Below are 23,465 nucleotides of genomic sequence, written 5' to 3'. Positions count from 1 at the left end.
CTGCCTGGATGCGGAGGCTGAGGGCCGACGCACCGGAGGCCGCTTGCTGCGCAGTCGGGGCGCCGGGCGCCCGGGATGAGCTCACGCCCGCGTCTGCGGCTCCGTCCACCTGCCGACCTGCCGGCGGCCCCCTGAGCTGACGGCGCACCTGGGCTGCAGCCCAGCCGGCCCGCTCTGGCCGCAGCGTTGGGCGCGGCGCCCGGGAGCAGGTGTGCAGGAGCGCGGTGCGCGGCGAGCGCAGCCCTCGCCCCGGAGCCCGGCCGCGCCGCGTGCCCGGGCGGCTCGGCAGCAGCGGCGGCGGCGGCGGCGGCGGCGGGCGGGCGGCGGCCCCCGGGCGGGTGTAGAGCGAGCGGAGCCGGGCGGAGCGCGGGGGGCGAGGCCGGCGCGGCGCTCGCGGGAGGCCGGGGAGCAGCAGGGGCATGTGGATACTGGCTCTCTCCTTGTTCCAGAGCTTCGCGAATGGTGAGCCTTTCGGTTTGTGATGAATTTCATTTCTTGTATTGACCGGAGTGTGGGGGGATTGGATGCATGGGTGAAGTCTTTCCCTTTTCCTCCTCTATCTGGGTTGAAATTTGCAGGCTTTTATGTTTTAAAAATCTTATTTATATTTCTTCGGGGAGGAGAGGAGCCAGTGAAGAGAGGACGGGTGAAAAATTGCTCTGTAATCATTTAAAGGCGCTTACCTAGCAAGGTGACAGCTCCGAGCTAACTCCTGTACTAGAGAGCTACCTCATTCAGAATAAACCAGGTTTGCTGAGAGGAAGAGAGACGGAAGGATCGCCAGTTTGATACACCACAGACTGCAAGGGACATGACATTCCAAGTGCAGGCAGGTGGAAGGGTCAGTTAAGAGCGTCTGCCTTCAGATTCAAAGCTTTTTGAGCTTTTAAAATATGTGCTTTAATTCTGCTGCAGTTCATCTCCAGCAGCACGAAAAGCCTTTAAGAAAGATCTGTCCTTCTACCACCACCACCCCGCTTCTTGGTACTACAGAATCCCCACAGCCATTTATGTAAAAATATGCACTGTGGGCACTGATAAGCATTACATCATCTGAAATGTTGACAGATTCTTTAAAACACCTGTATCCTTGTAAAAATGAAATCAGTGACTGTTGCAAATAGCATTCCTTTCCTCATGTCCATCCAATATTCTATCTTGAAATGCTTTCTTCCTGGGTATTTGAAAAGCTATTTCTCTTGACTGAGTCAGATCCAATTAGTAAGTGTGACTGCACCTTTGGTTGCCTGTCACCGCGTAAATATGAACTCGCATGTATGAATGGCTTCCTCTCATCTGGGAATGAGAGGAAATTGTCATCATTTGGCATTGCCTGGGAGTAGCTACAGCTTAAATTCCCATTTCAAATTTCGGAACACAAATCTGCATAAAACGTATGACTTGCTGACAGTTAAAATTAAACCATTAAGCAGAATCCCCTACCCAGGAGGGAGGGAGGGGGAGAGAGAGAAAGGAAGGAAATCTAGCCCTTATGAGAAAATACCAGAAGCCAAGGGGAGGCTGTAAGATTTTCCTGGAAGATGCACAGGGCAGCTCTGAGTATTAGCTGCATAGAGGTACATTTTCTTTGCCTACCAAGATAGTACTTAAAGAATCAACGCACCGACAGGCCAGAGGAAATGCATAAACTTTGTAAAATTAAAAAAAAAAAAAAGATGACTAAGGAAAGGTAACACCGCAAGAAGGAAATCCTGAAATTAACATTAAAATGATACTTTGCTCTCTAATATAACCTAAAGCAAAGTGTTCAAAACTTTCATTTTCCTAGCAGGAAAGAATCGCAACAAGTTCTGACATGACACCCATCTTTCCCAGAGGGCACTATACCTCTTCTGCAGCCTCGCGGGAATTTACCTTGGGGGATAGATCTGCTTTAGCTAATGTGTGGTGATGCATCAGGAAAGTCGGCCCTTTATGCTGCTCTGCTGATGTGAACTCAGAGAAAATGTAAAAATGCTCACATACGTGTTCCAGCGCCACAAAGCATTGACGGCCTGTCTCACCTGTCAGGGTGTACATCTCTGGGCTTCTCAGAAGGGCCTGGGTTGTGGGATGAAACATAATTTCCACCCTATTGGGAAGTATGTATTTCAGGATGAGGAAAGAGGTCGTGCTTCTGATTGTCAGTCAATTGGTATCTGTTTTACAGTTTCATAGTTATAGGTGACAGAAATAGGTCTGGTACAGTCTCTGAAACAGAGACGCTAAAATGTGTGACTATTTTTTTTTGAATCAGTTTTACTAAAATAATCACGATAGAGTCATATATAGTGAGAAAATTGTATAAAACCTCAAATAATCTACTCTGGAAAATATGTGCCAAGGCTATGTATGTGCATTTATACTGAGTCCTAGAGCATATTATCTTCTTATACCTTTTTCAGGACCCTTAAAATTGATTGATAACCACCACTATTGATACTATAATGAATACAGGTAGATTTCACAATATGAGATATAGACTGTACATGCAGATGAATATTTTACTTTGCTGTATTACATGTTCTGATCCCATCTACCAGAAGGATATGGACTCTCACGTAAAAATGGCCCTCTCTTTATATGATGAAGCATTTAAAAAAAAAAAAAAAAAGGCCTGACTGTAGAGCTTTGGATTCTTTTCATTTGTGGGGGGAACTGGCTTTCAAGAGTTTTCAAGGAGTGATGTTCAGTGCATACTGTGGAAAGGATCATAAAATAGATAGTCATGTCAAAATAAAATAAGAGTCCAGTTTGGAATGATGCCTGTTTATAGGACCATATTTCAAAAATGTGAAATTAAATGGTTCTTACCTATCTGAATGAGACTTGAAGAAAATTGAGAGATTTTTTTTTCAACAATGTCATATTTTGGTCTACCTTAATTTCGAAAAATTCCTGAATGTGTATGATAAAAAAAAAATCTATGAATTCTAATAGCTACACTGACTACTGCTAGGCCTGAAACATCAAAACGTCTGACATGATAAAAAATATATAATTGTAAAAGATGATGCAGTTTGATATTTTGGGGTACTCATAAAATAAGAAGCCCACAATGTATCCGCATTTTAACAGTAGACAACAGCGTTTTTCCTACTGATGTAATGGGATGTACATTTATTTCTTAATGAAAGCATGGTTGCTGGACAGGCTGCAGACAGGATTCAGGGTAAAACATAGAAGTCAGAGAACAGTCCCTTCATGGGCTAAATCCTTGAATGAATTGCCTCACCTGATCAGGTGCAGTCATCATGTTTTAAAACAGTCAGCTTGTCCTTCAATGTTCTGGAAATACTCTCAGGGAGCTTCAGTTACTATGCAAGGGAATGGGGGTCCCTATATGTGCAGATATGTCTCACGGCCTTTCCTTGGGATGGAAACACACTGCATCGTGTTTTATCACAATTTCTTTTGGCTTTAACTCTGATGAGAATACTCTAGTTTACAATTCTTGTTAAAAGCATAGGTGGACCTAATGAGCAGATTTATTCTATATAATACATTTTTGCTAGTATCCTTGATTTCTGTTGTTATGTACACATAGGTCCCTGACATCATCCTTTCCTGAGCCGTGCAGTGCTGGGCTTTGCCGCTTTGCCATTTTCGGGGAGCTTGTGGAGCTTAGAGAGGGCGGGTGTTGGGAGAGAGAAGGGTGCTCGTCAAAAAGGAAGTGGGCTGTGCAGCTCCTTTCTGCATCCCCTGTCATCTCCACAGGGAATTACGTACCGCAAACTTATATTTTATTTAAATTTAGGAGCAGACATTTATGAGTGCAAATGCAGCTTCAGGGTTTTAAGGTGATTTTTATTTAATTCATGGAAATATGTGTAAGTAAAAAAATGTTATCAGGTGAATAATTCCAGGGCTTGCTCCCCCCTTCTCCCTCTCCTATTTTTATTAAGGAGATTTAAATTCCACCCCAGAATATAGAGTTCATAAAATTTTTCTAGGTCTCTTAAGCTTGGGTGCCTCTACAAGATGCCCTGTGTAGGAAAACAAAATGCCGTGCAGACCTTTATTAAATGCCAGCCGATCCTTCTCCACTTCTTACTCTCTCCTGATGCCACTTTGGTGTGACCGCAGTTTGTTGCTGTGCATCAGTGAATCACTGGGCAGAACTGGTCCAATACAGCACGCTGATAGGGGAAAATAATTGTGACCAAGAAAAAAAAAAAAAGCCAATCTAAATCCCTAATTCCTGGACCTCCATGTCGCTGTCAAAGTGTTTTATCACTGATGTGTCTGGGATGAGATGCAATGCATAAAGAGACTCAATGCAATGGACATTGAAACTCCATGTAAAGGAGAGAGAAAAAACCAGGGAAGGTCATTTTATAAAGACCTAAGAACACTGCAGGAGACTGGAAATTTATGTTTGAAAAATAAAACGATGGATTTCTCAGCGGATGCATTTACAAAACGATAGCATCCAAATTTCACAAAATTAGCCGAATCCTACGGCTGAGATTATGAATGCGCCTCATAAATAATTAACAGACAGTGGAAATAATACAGTTAGCATTAGGTAGGGCAGAGGAGTCGGCAGCGCTTCCAGAGGCGAGCACTCGCGCGTTCTGGGTCCCCTGGTTGTTTGGCGGGGCGGCCGGAGGCCCCGGGAGTTCGCAGGAGGGCGCTGTGTCTGGTTATTTTCTTGGCGCTGCGCTGCCGCGCACGCTGGCTCCCGGGACCAGCTCCATCGGCGGCCTGGGAGATGGTGAGGCGGTGCTATACCTTCACGTCAGTTGTGTCCCTGCCACAGGACACTAGTGGGCGGCAAACCTCACAAGACTGGTGCAGCCAGACTTCACGGGCAGACGGAGTCGCCGCCTCCGAGCAGCGATGCTCTGCGCGGCGCGGCGGCCGGAGGCTCTCCTCCCCGCGGCTTCTTAAGTTCGCCGGGCCCAGCCTCCCGGGTCCCGGAGTTCAGCCCAACAGGAGCCACGAATGCAAAGGCTACGGCCGGCGAGGCAGGGTCCGCCGTCTTTGTTTCCAGTTTTCCCCAGGAGGCCGGTGCTCCCAGCAATCTGTTGCAATCTCGATGGTGCAGAGAAAGGGAAAGGCTGTGTCCGGGGCTGGTGGACCCGCGGACCGTGCGTTCGCATCCCACCTTCCCTTCCCACTGGCTGCGGAGCCCGGCCCCGCGGGCGCCACCTCTCGGCGGAGGTGGCTGCTCGGAAGCAGCCCCGCGCCTGATTGGCTGACCTTCCAATGTCATTGCGGGAGGCCCAGCCCGCTTCGCCGCCGCTGCTGGGGATGGGGGTGAGGCTCCGCGCCGCTCCTCTGAGCTCCCCCGTCAATCCCCGCGGCCCGGGACGTCCTCCTGCGCCCCCAGACAAACCGAGCAGCACCTGTTCGCCTGGGCCAGGTGTTAATCCTTCACAGGCCACAGAGCCGGGCACAGAAATTCTCATTTTAAATTCTCATCTTCAACTGCCCCTCCCCCCCATATTTATTACTTTTTTTTCTTTCATGTTTTGAAAATATGAAAACACTCAAAGTTGCGTTTCCCTTGTTGGATTTATGGGTTAAGATGAGGCAGGGGGAACGGAAGGTTCCGGCAGCCCGACTTGTACACACTGTGTAGTTCTGAATTCCTCGGCCGGTGGCACACCGTCCACCCAGGCGGCAGGAGGGCAGGCGCGTGGATAACCAGTTTTGGGTACAGAGGTTAGACAGCTTCTGATCGGGATATTCGGAAAGACTGGAATTCAGAGACCTGCTCGCCGCAGATTAGATTCCTGCATGATCTGCTTCCCTAAAACCTTGGCCACTTCCTTGACAGTGTCTAGAGTAATCTGTAACTGTTTATTTGGTGCCTGTTGGGCAGGTGACTGCCTCCCTTACTGGATGGCAAGGTCGGAGGGTGAGGCTCCTGCCATGCCGGGGTGTGTCCTTCACACAGAGCAAACTGCGTGCCAGGCAGGTGGAAACAGATGTTCACTGACTGACAGAAAGAAGGGACAGGATGATGGGCAGAGCCTTCCTCCCCTCCTTCGCCCCCTCCTCTCTCCCATCTGCCCCTGTCTCCTGCCTCTGTCTTATCCTTCCTTGCCGGGTTAGCTTCTCGTCTGCCCCGTCTCTGATTCTACTGTATAAACCATTGCGAGAAATGCACGTAAGCAGCAGTGTGCATTCCTTGGCCGCTGCCGTCTAGTCTGATGCTGTGGAAATGCTCATTTTCTAGAAATGCTTCTGGGGGCATTTTCTTCTCTTTCCCAAAATGGATTCACATTTGGAATATGTGATGGGACTTCACCACAGTTACGTAACAGTGCTGTAATTGCTTTAGGTGTTCTTTGTGACTTGGATTGGGTCAAATGTCACAGGAAATAAGTTAATAAATGCATTGGACCCCTTGTTCTCAAGCGTGCGCTGCTAACTGGCACGATTTGAAAATCCTATACAAGGTGTAACACCCTGTCGTGTTCTGAAAGCCAGTCAGAAACATCCCACCAACACATAAGTTTCCCTAGGGGTTCCTGGGAATTCGTTTCTTCATCAAAGAGCCTCCAAGGATATCAAAACGTAGCTCAGTTCCTTAGGCCTTAATCGTCTTTAAAAGAATCACATTACTATTTTCGTAAGCATTCTGTTGATTTATGGGTGTCTGTCTCATCATTATCTTTTTTTTCTTATTTTCCAGCAGAACCAATTGTAAAAGTTGGTTCCTTCATCAAAGTAACATGAAAGGAATATGTTTTACCATTAAAACTGTGATTTGTATCAAATACGAGAAACAAATTAGGTGTCTTGGAGCTTACAGTATTTATCATCGTTTGATTTTTGGAGATCTGTCTTTATTCTATATTGTCAATGCTTATTATTTTTAAAAAAAATCATTCACTTGGGTTAATTTTTGGTCTTTAAGCCCCCCGGGTTATGGAAATACATATCACGGTGGAACAGAGAGGGATGAATGGAGCTGACCAGATAGACGATGAGATAAGAAGGAGGAAAGAGGCTACTACACAGAGAGACAGAATGACAGGGATTAATGAATCTCGCCTGCATCCCTATTTAAGTTATTTTTACGCAGAAGACAGTGAGTGAGATTTAAGAGTGAGCAAGCAGTCCTATTTATAGAAAGCCGTTTTTAAGTGCAGCGGCTGGGAAAGCGAAAAAATTGAAAACGTGAGATCACCTCCATACGAAATGCTGGCTTCCCCTACCTCCCCAGGACCATGGAGTTTTGTTTTGTTTTTTTTTTTTTTTTGGAGGAGAATAAAAGCATAACAGCCCTTGAGGAAATATTGAGAAATCGCTTCGCACTCTGCAGAGTATTCTTGAAATGCTCTCAGGGCTTAAGTCCATGTCAGACTTGGGGAGGAGGGTGCGGAGCCAGTATCTGTATTATTTGGAAACTGGGCTTCGGTAGGTCTGAACAGAGGAATGAAGTGGGGGAGCATGTTGAACTTGCAGGGCTGCCACAGATATTTACTTGGCAATAAGCATTGTCCTTCCTGAAGATACTCAACAGCACGGAGTGGGAGGGTGAATCTGCATGCATGTTTAAAGTAGAGCAGTTACTAAGTGTTCACATTTAGGATCTTGTGATTATTATAGGTTCCTCTATTTTGGAGATTTAAGAAATTGTGGCATATGCTCTTCTAATTGGCCTGTCCAGTTGGGTAGGCAGTGTCCCCACAGGCTGCTTGATTGACGTAAATGTTCCTGGACAAAGAAAAATGAACACACTTGCTCTTAGGAGTGAAATAGTCTTCTTTCCTAGGACTGCATTTACTCACTAACATTTTGGTTTTACTGGCCCCAAGGGCACCTTATTTTCTGTTAAGGGTAGCATCCTGGCATTTGTATGGAAATGCTGCTGGTGTACAGGCTGCACATCTGAACAAACGCCAGACCAACCCCAAAGTACGATGCTGTGAAAAGCATTTTCCTTCTGTCTTGTGAACAACCATCTATGCAATGGGTTGTTTTGTAGCCAGTCTCCTTAGACCGTGAAACAGGCAGGTTTGATGAGGTGGTGGAAGGAGATTTGAACTAATTTATCGCAGATTTTGATTCATATGAGCCTTGCCTCTTTTAGTATGAAAATGATGAGCCAGGAAGCAGTTTTAAGCTTGGCTTTACACAAAACTTAAGCCATTCTTCTTGTCCACTGTGCATAAATACTGAATACCGTGAAGTCAGTTTGTAGTTCTTTCTAGATACCTGAACCTCAAATTATTGGATGCTTCTGTAAAACAACCGTGGTAATAACAATCCCAGTGAAGGCTCTGATGACCTCAGGGTCCCCAGGTGCCTTCGGTATCCTCATGGGACTGAGTGATGGCTATGTTAAGTTGGGGTTAGAACCAGCACGAATGGATCCATTGGATGCTGACCGAGGTGGCCTGTGTCACACCCTGCGGAGCCATGTCATTTGAAATGGCTGATGGCAGTGGACACTCTTACCATTGATTCCTTTTCCTAATATTGAAGAAAGCATTGATTTTTCTCACGAGACCTGCTTTATCACTCATCGCATGGACTTCAGGACAATGGGAGAATTTTTACAAATATATTGTTACAGAAAGGCAAAGCATGAAGATAATTAGAACCACTCCAGTTTGCTGTGCTTCTAAATTTTACTCTTTTTTTTTTTTTCCTTTATGTAAAGACCTGAGCTCTACTGTGGAAGCTTTTGAGTAAACATACTTTCTCATCAGAGGAACTTGAGATTCATTTCTTCTCTCCACAGTCGCCCCACTGTGGCATAATTTGATCTTGAGTTCCCATAAGACACCGAAAACCCCAAGTCCCAGTCTGCTTAATTACGGTGTTTATTTCTTAATATTGGCTGTAGAGCATTCTTAATAACCGATTTGTAGCTGCCAGCATAGAAATAACAGTGCTTTGTAATATCACGTGTGAGACTTCAGGGATGAGCTGAAGACCTCAACAACCACAACGTACTTTACTAGTCAAACGAGCACCTCCACGCTGTAGAGAGGGTGCGGTGGTGACTTTTATCACCCCTCCTGGAACTTGTCACGGCCGGTTCCTGCAAAGGGTAGCCATTTGTCTGTTTCATTGGCCAGTGAAAGGAAATGTGTGAAACGTATGAAAGGCCCTCTAAGGTACAGAATTCTTCTTTCATAAATTATTCAGGCTGGTAAAGCCAAGGTTAGCAGGGGTCTGTCTGGTGCCTTGACGTGGTAGGAGAAAGTGAATAGGATGGTTAATTACCAGACGTGTACATGCATATTACGACTCACCAAAATCAATAGCTATTAAATCTTTGGTGGCTACTGTTTTACTATAGGCTTGATGGATATTTATATGTAGAAACGTGGGTAGAAGAATTTTGACCTAGATGTGATCTTGGTATTTGTTTTGGGTAATTACTTTGATCAGTGGTCAGTTCATCTATGTCTTAGGAGATCTCATATCACCAGCCACAACCCGCCCTGATTTGTAGTCGCAAGAGACCCCTTGGTCTTCCCCCACCCGCATGGCTCCATAGCCCCATCACCCCATCGCTGGGGATGGGAAGGTGAAGATACACTGTAGGCCTTTGTGGTATCAGATGCTTGGAAGCCATGGAAGTTAAGGTTTATGGGAAGACCAAGCGTGGGGAGGGAGGAAGGAGCCACCCCATGTCAGGACAGCAGGAGTGTGAGGGGGAGGAAGGAGGGTGCATGCCGACTGGAGGCCAGTCTGTTGATGCCTTGAACCGTGTTCCATTTTACTGTGCCTCCGTCGGCACCTTCCAGTTAAGGATCAGGGCCACTGGTTCTTAAAGCCCAGGTGGGCCGGGTCAGGGAGGAAGAAGTTGGGCATTTCCTGGAAGGCTTTTCCCCTCATGAGCCTCTCACAGGAGACTGGGTGCTCGCATTGTATTGGGAATGGGCTGTAGCTTGCAAAGCTCCTGAGGTCTAATTCTGACAAGTACCTTTGCCATCTTTTCCCTCCCCCATGGGTCCTTCAGCTTGACCGTGCGTACGGCTCGTGTGATCTTTTATATTGTTCGTTTTATAGTTGCCCAGCTCTGACCACCAGAGGGTCTGGTTCTGCAGCTCTGGGGTATGCACGGCTGAAATATCTGTATTATTCTGATCCAGGTGGCATAATCCAGCTCTGGATAGAACAAACTTGGAAAGAGGCTGCCCGGCCCCTGGCTGAGTTGAGGTAGAGGGTCAGACAGTAGCTAGAACGTCGACCCCATAAAGCTTCATGTAGCCCCCAATGTGCTGTTGGGGAGCTCTATATTGAGTAGTGATTTATTGTGAGGGTATATATATATATACACATACATATATATATGCAGGGCTAGGGCTTCATTGAGTGCCACAAGGATTTGGGCAGATTTGGGGAACGTTGGTGGCAGAGGGGCTGGTAACAGGGAAGACCCTGAGTAGAGGGGAGTGCGATCCCAACCAGGGACTTCCAATTTGGATGCTAGTATGTTGAGAATCATCTGTATATATATATCTGTACAAATATCTATGCTTATTTGTATCCAAATGTATATACGTGTGTGTATATACACATACATACACATACGAAATTTTTTCTTATTGTTTTAGCATATTTGATACCCAGGTTTATTGCTAGCCCGTGCTTTGCTGTTGGACTTCGGTCCTATTGTGTTTTCTCAAATCGACCCCTTCTTTGCTAGCAGCTGGAGTCCTGGCAGAGAAGCCCTCTGAACCTTAATGTAACCACATTCCTCCCAGGGAGAGATCAATAGTGGGAAAGTGTTTGGGTTATTATATTGGAAAAGCGTAAGAGAGGCACTAGGGCAGAACAGACAGGACAGGAATACAGGCCTGTTTGCACCTTGAGGTTTTGCCTGGATGCCAACCTGGGAACGTTACACATGTCTTCTTTCCAATATCAGTGCACAAGTTCCTTCCAAAGCCAGGTATAAGGGGCGTGGGGATTGTTTGCTCTTTTGGGTTTACTTGGCCTCTGCACCTTTCTTTTAGGTAAATGACCCCAGGTGGACTGTATTTACATCATACGAAGTATTGTCGTTAATGCTAGGTTGTCATAAGAAGAGAAAATGGCATATAAGGACATATATGCATTTTAAGCCTTGTAATATGTATGATAAAATTGAGGACAGTTATTAGTGGCGGAATAATCTTTTCAAAACACCACGTCCTTGATTTTTTGAACTAAAATAGACGCGAACGTGTGCTGGAGAGAGGCCTAAATTCAGAACCTTAAAAATAACTTTTTGTGTCCTGAGATCCTATTTTAGATCATATTAAAAATAACTTTCCCTCCTAGGCATTTGAAACACGTTGGATGTTATAATCCTTGGGCGATTTTATTGTGATTCACTATAGAAATTATTCTTTCAGAGAGGCTGTTTTGATTTTTAGCTTTAGAAGAAAAATGGTATGAAAGACATTGTGGGCTGACGAAATGTAATTTCTGCTTGCTCATAAGTCCTTGAATTGGGGTAGACGCTATTTCTGTACAGCAAAGGGCCCCTGCACCTCTGTTCCTTTAGAAAGCGGGGAGGGCTTTGTGTTCGGAAGTCATAAGCTCTGCCAGAGGGGCTTTGCAGAACAAGATGTTCGTTTAAAATAGCTCACAATTCCTCTCTGATTTGGAGTATTCACGGCCTCTGCCACTTGGACAGACTTGCTCTCTCTTAAATTTTGTAGCAGACGAGGGCAGCCTTTTTCCATATGTCCTCCATGGAAAGGTCATAAGTATTTCCACCAGCAAGTTTAATCACCTTTGAGAGATCTGTGAGTAATTGTAAATGGTTAAATACTTTCCTTAGAAAAATAGAAATGAGGGACTGTGTGACTCAGATTTATTATTAGAACAAATCACCTTAACCCATAGAAAATATTTATTGCATACTTTAGTAAGTGTTGAGTACTTTTCCCTTAGGTTTCCACCTCTCCATAAGAATGAATGTTATTAGGTACCGTCCAACTAATGGCCAAGGCAGTTTAAGGCAATGTGATGAATCTGTTGGTAGTGGAGATGCATTTGCGAGAAACGGAGGGGATTTCTGTATTTATTCACTTGTCATCATTTACACCTTCCTCTCTCCCTCCTCAGGAACTGGGAGCAAATATCAGGGCTTCCATGCCTACAATGAGAGGGTAGGAAGAAAGTGATATTCCCCTGGGGTCTGGAGGCCTTCTATGCCTCTATTAATTTCCTAAGTCACAGGTGGTTTGCCCTGATGTGGGCAGGTGGAGGGACACTGCTGTGATTCCCCAGCTGCTCAGGACACACTGAAGTCTGGAAGCAAGGGATGGTGTTCTTTCCGCTTGTGGGTGTCCCCCTCAGGGGTTGCCTGTTGGAAGTCAGCTGTGTCTTTCTAGAAATCTCTGAATGGGGAGAGGCTGGTATTTATAATTATTTTTTCCAAATTGCACAAGCATAGGTGTTATGGGTTATTATAAAGCTCTAAACAAAGACATCAGATATAAAGTAAACTCCATGGAATTCCATGGAATTATTATTAGAGGCTCATTATTTTTGGCAGATGGGAATAACAGACTCCTTCCCTCCTCTTACGATTTGATCGTTTTTAGTGCTCCTGACAAACTGTGTTCTTCGGTTAAAACAGGATTCTAACCAGGGCAGCTCCACTCCCTCGGGGATATTGGGCAATATCTGGAAACATTTTGTTATCACAGTTCTGGGGCGAAGGGGATGCCCCTGGCTTCACTGGTGGGTGGAGCCCCGGGGTGCTACTCAGCATCCTGCAATGCACAGGACAGCCCCCGATGACAAATAAGTATCTGGTCCAAAATGTCCAAAGTGCTGAGGCTGAGAAACACAAAGTTACATAGTTTAGAGCCACGCTGCTGCAAAACCTAAGATTGGTTTTATGCTTTTCTGTGGATGCTGGAGAGAGAGCAAAGATGTTTCTTCCGAATCTGAGTTGTAACTCCTTTGGTTGCAAAAACCATAGCTGGTGTTGCTTGTTACTGTTTAAGCTTTATTTACTATTTTTTTCCATGAACAAAAAGAAACAAATCCCCAATCTGTGTGTCTTCTTTTTCATCAGTCACTAAGAACACAGATACCAAGGTGTTCCCGGGTTCCTCCAGCCATTTTCCCCTCAAGTGATTATGCTAATTAGTGTTTGATCAGATGGTTAAATTATACTTTGATGAATCCTGCGTGCTAACCACTCGGAATGCATTTTCTTTCGCCTGGTTACTTTGTGCCCGAGTGCTCTGTGCTGCAGGCCGACAGAGGCCTGCTCATCCTGAAGATGCTGATTTCTGTTTTCAAGGCAGTGCGAATCCTCTTTGTTGCCTGGCAAAGGGAGAGGGGGTATTGTGTCACTTGCTTTCCCAGGCAAAGGCTGGACGGCAGAGGCCTCTGGGAAATGGAAACCCTGGTTAGAAAGCACCCGTTATTTGAAGATATTAGATGCAGAGGAACTCGGAGGAGGAAGCTGTGTGACTGCAAAGGGCGCCAGCCTTTTTCTCGGGGAGACTTCCCTGTTTGCATTTCTCTCTCTTTTCCACGTGTCCTGTGAACACAAGCCTCTTGTGTCTGTGGTAGTCCTGGAGGGGTGTCTCTGCATTTATTTCAAGTGTGTATGTCCTTAAAAAAGGAGACCGCCATTTTGTTTTTGTTTGCCTTGTATTTTAACACCATGACTTAGGGTGGTTCTGTTCATCCCTGAGTTCACATAGTGAGATTGTTTTTCCAAGCGGAGTACTTTAGTTTGGGTGACTCTGATTGTTGAGTTAAATGCTTATGAAATGCTCTCTGATATAAGAAAATTTCGAATGCATGGGGAAGAACGTGAGTGAAAAATATGGATGGCAGTGTTGTTATTAATGGATTTCTACTCAACGGTAAAAGGTTGCCACAGCTCATTTCCGTGGTTCAGTGAGCTTAGCAATGATTGGATTTTTCTTTATACCCTTCGCTTTTTTTGCCCTTTACATTAATATAATGGGATAGTCTGGTTACCAGAAATGTGAGTATTTAGACTATGTATAGTTGTTTTTTTCCTATCAAAATGTGCCTGTGTTTTGATATCGCTGGGACTTATGGCATCTTTCACTTAAGAACGGGCCAGAAGATGATACTATATATCACCGGTCCCCCATACCTCCCCCTAAGAACTGCTGGGCCATAAGAATTAATTAACATAGGGAGTAAATACCTGCTTAAATGTTCACATCCCCCTGCTCCAGAAACTGCAGTGTCATTTGAGAGAGTAGAATCTCTTGGTCTTCTTCGAAGAAAGAAATTCTGCTTGTAATTCTTCCCATAAAAAAAGGATTAGAGGGGCTTCCCTGGTGGCGCAGTGGTTGAGAGTTCGCCTGCTGATGCAGGGGATGCGGGTTCGTGCCCCGGGTCCGGGAGGATCTCACGTGCCGCGGAGCGGCTGGGCGCGTGAGCCGTGGCCGCTGAGCCTGCGCATCCGGAGCCTGTGCTCCGCAACGGAAGAGGCCACAACAGTGAGAGGCCCGCGTACCGCAAAAAAAAAGATTAGAGTAAAAGGAAATGTACACATATTGAGCATCTAAAGTGTGCAGGCACTTGGCTTATTATGTTATATGCAGCAGTTATGTTTATTACTAATAATAGTGACGATATGTCAATAATATTAGCTGACGTTATTTATTGCTAGATACGAGGTACTACTTTAAGTGTCCATGGTATTTCCTATAATGCTTGAAGCTTTGTAGGAAGGTAGGTATTGTTATCACCATCGTAAATAAGGTGGGATTAAGTGAGTGCTACGGATCCGACAGCTGTTAAAAGGCAGAATGAAGCCTAAGTCCATGTCTGTTTACAAACCCACACCGATATATGGCCTGCATTCATCCTCAAACAGTTGAATGAATAAGTAGTTTTAATCTCAGTTTTTTTTTTTGTGGTACGCGGGCCTCTCACCGCTGCGGCCTCTCCCGCTGCGGAGCACAGGCTCCGGACGCGCAGGCTCAGCGGCCATGGCTCACGGGCCCAGCCGCTCCGCGGCACGTGGGATCTTCCCGGACCGGGGCACGGCAGGCAGACGCTCAACCACTGCGCCACCAGGGAAGCCCAAATCTCAGCTTTACAGAATTTGAGACCAGGGTTTGGAGATGCTGATCATCACCCCGAGGTCAATGGGACCCGTGACTCGATCGCGGCATTTTGAGCCCGTGTGGTCTCAAGTCACAGGTGTGCTTACTCCACATCATTAGCATCCCCAAACCTTCCAAACAAAGGCACGTCTATTCACTTGACTTTTTTAAACTTTGAAAATAATGACATTAAATTTGCTTTAAAGTTGAGCAATAAAGAGTTGTTCTGAGAAAGCGGAACGTCAGCTTTTAAGAATCAGTGTGTAAACTGGGAAAACTCATTTACTTTTCCTTGTCAACCCCCATTCACTTATTTGAGTTAAGTAAGTAGGAGACAGGTTAATTAACTTTTATCCACTTCAGTGGTGGAACTATTTCCTGGTATTATGTTCTATTGTTGGTGTGTTTAAGAGTGAAATTGGAGGAGGATAACATTTATATTACATTCATATTACATGGTGGGGTCTTCCCCAACCCCCAAGTTTAAATCATGTGCCTGTCTTTAAGTACATTCCATTTCTTTTTTTTTTTAATTTAATTTAATTTTATTTTTATACAGCAGGTTCTTATTACTTCCCTATTTTATACATATTAGTGTATATATGTCAATCCCAATCTCCCAGTTCATCCCACCACCACCCCCCCACCCCCGCTTTTCCCCTTTGGTGTCCATACGTTTGTTCTCTACATCTGTGTCTCTATTTCTGCCTTGCAAACCAGTTCACCTGTACCATTTTTCTAGTTCCACATATATGCGTTAATATACGATATTTGTTTTTCTCTTTCTGACTTACTTCACTCTGTATGACAGTCACTAGGTCCATCCACATCTCTACAAATGACCCAATTTCGTTCCTTTTTATGGCTGAGTAATATTCCATTGCATATATGTACCACATCTTCTTTATCTATTCGTCTTTCGATGGGCATTTAGGTTGCTTCCATGACCTGGCTGTTGTAAATAGTGCTGTAATGAACATTTGGGTGCACGTGTCTTTTTTTTTTTTTTTTTGCAGTACGCGGGCCTCTCACTGTTGTGGCCTCTCCCGTTGCGGAGCACAGGCTCTGACGTGCAGGCTCAGTGGCCATGTCTCACGGGCCCAGCCACTCCGCGGCATGTGGGATCTTCCCGGACCGGGGCACGAACCCGTGTCCCCTGCATCGGCAGGCGGACTCTCAACCACTGCGCCACTAGGGAAGCCCCACATGTGTCTTTTTGAATTATGGTTTTCTCTGGGTATATGCCCAGTGGTGGGATTGCTGGATCATATGGTAGTTCTATTTTTAGTTTTTTAAGGAACCTCCATACTGTTCTCCATAGTGGCTGTATCAATTTACATTCCGACCAACAGTGCAAGAGGGTTCCCTGCATTATATTTCATTTGTCTTCAACTGAACACGATTTTCTCAATGCCAAAATATAGAATAAAAAATGTTGCAATTGGGAATTCGAGACTGAAATTAGATGCGAGTTTCACATCGGTTGAGGCTCTTATGAAAAATACACAAATCAGTTTTGTGCCTACACATCTGAATCTTGTCATTGCAGCTGAATTATTTTACTGAAGTATCCATAGGACACATGTCTTGAAGAATTTAGAAAATAATACTTAGACAGTCTTACTTCTTGAGCTTGAATGGAAGTTCTTATGATAAGAGTAATACCTATGTGTGCATGCATGTGTGTGTGTGCACATGTGTACCGTATGGTGCTAACATCCTTATTGTTCTTTGACATTTAGGTAATATGCAGACCACTTATGCACACATGACATATTTGTCTTCTATGGAGTGTAGGAAATTCCATTGTCCAGGTGTGACGAACCAGCTCTGTGAGCCCTCAGAGCTGGGATGGCCTAGGCTTCCCTTAGCTGGTGGTTGCGAGCTCATGGAGCTCTGTTTATTGTCTGGGTGACCTCCTTGCATTAAACACACTGCCTGGGGTTCATTAGTATGAGGTTCTAGCTGAGTCATGGCCTGGATCCCCCATTAGAACCCTATTTTGGAATTTTCCTGCAATCCTGTCCAATTAGCCACATCTTGAACCTTGGATTGTGGTCCCAAGGAGGGCCTGACTGAAGAGAGATTAAAAGATGTTTGGCATCTTCTCTACTGGCTAAGTAAGTAGCCTGAAGTTTATGGCTACGAAGATGCCTACAGAGTCACTTTTTTATGGAGCGCTGAATGCATGTGACTATAATAACTGCTAATACTGACTGAGCTCTTAATATGTGCCAGGAACTGGGCTAAGTGCCTTATTGTATCATCTCATTTAATCCTCAAATGAGTCTTCGAGATACTTGTTCATATTATCCTCATTTTACACTTGGGGGAAATCAAGTCTTGCAACGGTAAGGTAACTCTTCTAAAGTCATAGATCCAGCTAGCGCTGAAGGCAGGCTTTGACCCTGGGCCATCTAGTTCCAGAACTTGGCTACCATGCGGTCCTCATCCACTGACAAGCTCCTGAGCACACACACTATTTTTTTTTTTTAAGGTAATTTATTAACTTACTTATGGCTGAGTTGGGTCTTTGTTGCTATGCATGGGTTTTCTCTACCTGCAGCAAGAGGGGCTACTCTTCGTTGTGGTGTGTGGGCTTCTCATTGCAGTGGCTTCTCTTGTTGTGGAGCACGGGCTCTAGGCACACGGGCTTCAGTAGTTGTGGCACGCAGGCTCAGTAGTTGTGGCTCACAGGCTCTAGAGTGCAGGCTCAGTAGTTGTGGCACATGGGCTTAGTTGCTCCACGGCATGTGGGATCTTCCCGGACCAGGGCTCGAACCCGTGTCGCCTGCATTGGCAGGCGGATTCTTAACCACTGTGCCAACAGGGAAGCCCGCTCTTTTAAGTGGCAGTAGTTGTCTGGGGAGCTGGAAATATGAGTTATGCCAGAAAGTGGGAATGGGCCAGAGAGCAAACAATGCTTTCATCAGGTTTTTTGAAGGAAGATGCTGGAAGAATGGCGGTGCAAGCACAGTTTTGGAAGTGTCAGGGTCGGTTTGTTTTAATCACCATATTTCTAGAATCTCGTTCCTGAGACCGGACACTCAGTCACCAAAATGTCACCAAGCACCTGCCACCCGCCCCATGTTGCGAAGCACTGATTACCTTCTCTTCCCAAGGTGCACCGTGTGTCCTGTGTCCTGTGTCTACTTCCATGATGTCTGGACTAAAAATTAAACCTTCTAAATTCCAGTGGACAATGCAAGGTGGCTACACTCTGTAGTGATCTCGGAACCTGTCTGTGCCTCAGCGGATGGCTGGCATTGCTGTGTGTCTTCGCTCCAGCAAGCTTCCGCTCTGACCCATTTCACACAGGTGCGCATGTCTGCCCCAGATTCCCCTTGTGTCAGCGACTTTAGATTTTAGGAGCAGGGGAGCTGGACTGCAGAAACTACACACTGCCCTTCTGACTGGTCTCATTTTACGTTGTGACCACAGACCCCAAGTGAGCCCTTAGCTCTGCCCTCAATCCCACTTGACTGCCCCGTTGCTTCCTGTTCCTGTGGGAAGAGGATTTCACACCTTCTCCTTCCTCCCAAAACCTCCAACTACCCTTCCCTTTCCAGACTCTCAGTCAATGACCTCATTTCTCTTAGCAAGATATCAGAAGACTCAAGTAAACTACTGGAATATCTCTTTCCCTCCCCACACACTCAGTTTATCAGCCTGCTTATGTCTATACCTGTCTTGATGGCTCCCTTTTTACCCCACTGGTGAGGGAGGGATTCAGTTATGGAGGTGACTGAACACCAGCTCCTGGACAGGTGAGAATGATAGCAGTATTTTAGTCATGTATACTTATAGCCCAGGTGAAGAGGACACATGGGGGTTACATTTGGGAACAGAGTGAATAACCAGGGGCTGGGAGTGGAGCTTTGTATTATCACTAGGGTGAGGTGCCCCCTGGTTCCTGCAGGAGGATGAGATTGGCTTGTTTGAATAGTTCCACAGGCTAGCAGGAAACTAATGCCTGATAATTAGGAAAAAGCAGACACTGTGCCTGGTCCCGTGAAAAGGAGAGTCGTTTAGAGGGGACTTCTGTGGGAGCAGAGGAAGAGAGGGAGCTAGCGGATAAGCCATTTGAGGCCCTTCCCATTTTGCCAGATGTCAAGACAACACTTAACATTGAACCTTAATTTCAGGTGCTACACCACAATCCCTGTATGCACTGCCTTCCCTCCCCTGGCAGTGGAAGTACCGGCCTGTCTGCGTAGAAGGCGGAGACCTCCACCCATGTCCAGCATCCCATCATGTCCCAGCCATGTGAGGACTTTGCCTTCACATTTATGATCTCATCCTCAAGTATCTCCCGGTTTTCCTCTCTTCTGGGTAACACACCAGCAGCAGACGATCTCTCCCGTAAACGTACTGGCATACAAAAAAACCCACTCTTGTCACCATTTCCTTCACCTCCCTCACTCTCTTACACGCTTTGTAGCAAAATCACTGGAAAGAGCTGCATATACTACTGTTTCTCAAGTTAGCTGAGGTGCGGGATTCGTTTTTGTTTCCAGTCAGCTGCAGGTGGATGTGAAGTCCTGCCGGACACGCCGAGTGTTGTACCCCACTCACCGAGAACAGAGGGTGCAGATCACGCACTTGAGAGTTGCAGCAACACGTCAGTTTCTGTACTTGTCTGATTGCAGACAGGAAACAAGCAGCTGGTCTGGGCACAGTTGGGCTAGGGCTGTTGGAGTCCACGTTACGCCTTCACCTCTCTATCTCTCTTAGATATTCTCCGATGAGCGTCCTCTTCACGACTCCATTGAATCTGCTTCTGACAATGTCACCTGTGACCTCTGTATTTCTAATCTTCATCTTCTTTGATCTTTTAGCAGCTTTTGACATTGCAGATCACTCTTTCCTTGAAACACCTTTCCTTGGATCCTGGACATCGCGCTCTTTTAGGTTTCCCTTCGGCCGCGCTGGTTTCTGCTTCTTGTTGTTTTTGCTAACTTCTTCTCTCTAGTCAAATGATAAATGATGCAGTACCCCAGGCTGTGTCCTTAGCCCTCTTCTCTCCCCTTCTCTCCCCATCTCTCCCCTCCCCTTGCTTTCCCAACTGCACTTCCTCTCTATATGACTTACTTTAGGCTGAGGCGTGAAATATCATGGGTATGCTGATGACATCTACATTCACATCTTTATCCAGGACTTCTGCCAGAGCTCACACTCAGGCCCTCAAGTCCAGCGGCATATTCAACATCTCCCTTTAGAGATCTTTCAGGCCTCTCAGACCCTAGCCTGTCTGAAACAGAATTCCTGGGTCCTTCTCCCCATACCTGCTCCTGTCTCAGGATTTTGCCCTCCAAGTTGAGCATCGCTAGAGATCTTCTGCTCAAGATGAAAACTTTGGGGTCATCTTTGATTACTCTCTTTCCTTCACATCTCATATCCAACCCTGCAGCATGTTCTATCAACTCTGCCCTCAGAATATGACTGTTTCATCCACCTCCACTTCAATTCAAGCCAGTCTCCTCGCTGGCCTCGAGTGGTCTCTGCAACAGCCTGCCAGCTGGTCTGTCTGCTTCCACCTTCCACTCGTGCTCTCAGCAGTTGGAGGTCCACCCAGTAGCCAGAGAGACCTCTTTACATTATAAATCAGGTCATGCCACTCCTCTGCTCAAAGCCTGTGTGGGTGTCCCGTCTTCCCTAAAATAAACCCAGCGTTCCTTACTATACCTAAAAGGCCCTCTGAGGGCTTCCCTGGTGGCGCAGCGGTTGAGAGTCCGCCTGCCGATGCAGGGGACACGGGTTCGTGCCCCGGTCCGGGAAGATCCCACATGCCGCAGAGCGGCTGGGCCCGTGAGCCATGGCCGCTGAGCCTGCACGTCCGGAGCCTGTGCTCCGCAACGGGAGAGGCCACAACAGTGAGAGGCCCGTGTACCGCAAAAAAATAAAAAAATAAAAGGCCCTCTGAGATCTGAGTCTGGCTGGCCACGTCATACTCCTCCCACTTCAGCCACACTGGCCTTCTGCATGTTTCTCCAGCATTCTGACCTTGTCCTCTATCAACAGCTTTCACTCACTACTTTTTCTTCCTGGAATGCTCTACCCTAGACCTTCTTATGCTCTGTTTTCTCCCTTCATTCAGTCCTCTGCCCAAATATCACTTCCAAAGAGAGGCCTCCCACTTGATCTAAAATAAAGTGGCCTCCTGCTGTGTGTTTCTTCATAGTAACAATGAGTATTGGAATCATATAGTGATTTGTTGGTTCATCACCTTGACTGTCGTGCTCACCTCTGCATTGTGGGCACCTAGAAGAGTTACTAAAGACTACAGATGCCCAATAAGTATTTACTGAATAAATGATTAAGTAATGAGTGTTTAGAGGGGTATGACTCTTATGGGCCTGAAGTCATTGCTCTTTCTTTAATTCAATTTCTTTTCCCCCCCCCGATGGAGTGACAGTCCCTCCCTGTATGCCAGGTTTACTTCATGTGGAAGATCTGGACGCTCATATTTATTGAAAGGTCAGCAAAGCCTATGCCCTAGAATTTTCAAGTCTGATCCATTCCTAGAGGCATAACAGTGAAAATATCTTGATTTAAAAAAATCTTCATCAAATAGCTATGTAATTATAGAAATAACACAAGTATTTTGGGAAATACAAAAATATTTGGTTCAGCAATTTTCTAACAGATGTTTACTGAGCATCTATTATGTGCACTAAACTGTAAGCTCCCAGAAATCAGAGATTTCGTATCGTCCACCACAGTATCTCCAGATCCTAGAACAGGGCTTGGCATGTAGGCTGCTCCATAAACATTTGTTGAATGAATAAATGATGGAAAATCATTATACTGAGGACTGTACAAAAATAAGGCCATTCCCTGTTTTATAGGTCATGGCAAAGTCCCAAGGAAGATAGGACAAGTTTACAACTGTAAAAAGGCTGGGCATGGTAAAGATTGCCATGCTGGACATACAGAGAAAGTTCTGTAGCGTTTATGGAAGCAGATACAACTTCTGATTGTTTATGAAGGCCTTCAAGGAGAAGGAGGTCTCAAAACTGGACTTTTAAGGATGTGTGTGTGTTTGATTGGACAAGGTGGGCAGCAGAGAGATCACCCAGAGTCAAGGTGAGGAGTAGAGAGGTTCCTGGATGGGGGTGGGGCACATGTAGTGGCTCCATTAAGTTTCTGTGCACATCATAGTGGAAGATGCGTCTGAAAACGGGTCAGGGGGCGGGATATGGATGCATTTGAATTCACAATTCAAATAAATTTAATGTAAGAGTTATGTGTTAAAACTATGATCTCAATGTTGTGTGAGCAGCTGATGCAGTATTTTGGCCCTGGTGCACAGGAGAGTTTGCAGAGTAGAGAGACTCAGTGGACGTGTAACCAAAGGCTATTCCAGTGGTACAGGAGGGAAGCATTTGGCCACCAGGATGGTGGTGGATGATCAGGTACCAATGTGGGGATGGGCTAAGAGGGAGATGGATGGGGACAATCCAGGCTTGACTGTGAGTAAAGTCAAGCCTAGGTTATCCCCATGGGAGCATCTCACTACGTGAACTTACTGGTAAACTAAAGGCATACATAGGTTTATAGCCATGTCTGCTTAATTACTGCCCATACTACTTCACTTCAGTCCTTTTTTCTTGAGACTGTGAAATTTGCCTGTCTGCAAACTGTATGCCAGAATGGAATCATTGACAGGGGATTTTATAGCATGTGATAAGAGCCATTCTGTAGCTTAGTTATCACAGCATTACCCAAGAGATGCTGAAAACTGGACCAAATCAGAGGGCACACCCTGAAAGATTAACTAATCAGCTTAAATCAACAAATAAGGAATTAAATAACAAATTAAAATTTAACAGTTTACTCTCTTATAGCTGTTGTATCCCTTTGGAAAGTAAAATATACAAAAATTAAATATTGACAGTGAATTTGGGTTAAGGTTCCACTGTAGCTATCACCATGAATTCATTGCTTTATAGGTAATTGAGCTAAACTTTGGTTCCCTTTAGTGAGAACCTGTTTGGGTTCTAAGGTCACCAGAAAAGGAAGGGGTAATCACCACAGTGGAGATTTATAATTGCTGTCAGGCAATGCAACTAAATTAACCTTAGCATGCAACAACTTTAAAATGTCATCACCTGAACATTTTCTCTGATTTATATACTGTGTGCCATAGAAATCTATGATGGGGTTAAAAATGTCAGTTAAAAACTGTGTTCCATGTCGCGAGTTTCGAAAGTCTCTTAAACTAGTCAAATTTAGATTCAGCAGAATCCAAGTTAGTATATCTTCAACCTCAAAATAATCTACAGCTCAGTTCATATTATGCATTTTCGGTCTCATTTTTCTGTGTGTGCACCTTACAGGGCTTCTTATATGATTTCTTTCTTTTTTTTCATTTCCTTTTATTTCTTCCTTTCTGTCCTCACTCTCTGCACTGGTTCATGCACGCACTCAATCTCTGTGTCC

At 45.4% G+C, this 23,465-nt stretch overlaps 1 protein-coding gene across 1 annotated transcript in view; it reads left to right on the top strand.

The window, feature by feature from the left end:
* Positions 1-353: 353 nt before the first annotated feature.
* Positions 354-23,465, top strand: part of DSCAM (DS cell adhesion molecule) — a gene marked incomplete at its 5' end in the record, with an annotated part of 740,232 nt that continues 717,120 nt past the window's right edge. Inside the window, one exon of the mRNA XM_065875917.1 lies at positions 354-462. Within this exon, the coding sequence (XP_065731989.1) occupies positions 354-462 (109 nt within the window). The remainder of the gene's footprint in view (positions 463-23,465) is intronic.

Source organism: Phocoena phocoena, chromosome 4, assembly GCF_963924675.1.
Source record: "Phocoena phocoena chromosome 4, mPhoPho1.1, whole genome shotgun sequence".
Taxonomy (NCBI): Eukaryota; Metazoa; Chordata; class Mammalia; order Artiodactyla; family Phocoenidae; genus Phocoena; species Phocoena phocoena.
The sequence above is the reverse complement of the archived record's forward strand: the minus strand, read 5'-3'. Positions and strand labels throughout refer to the sequence as shown.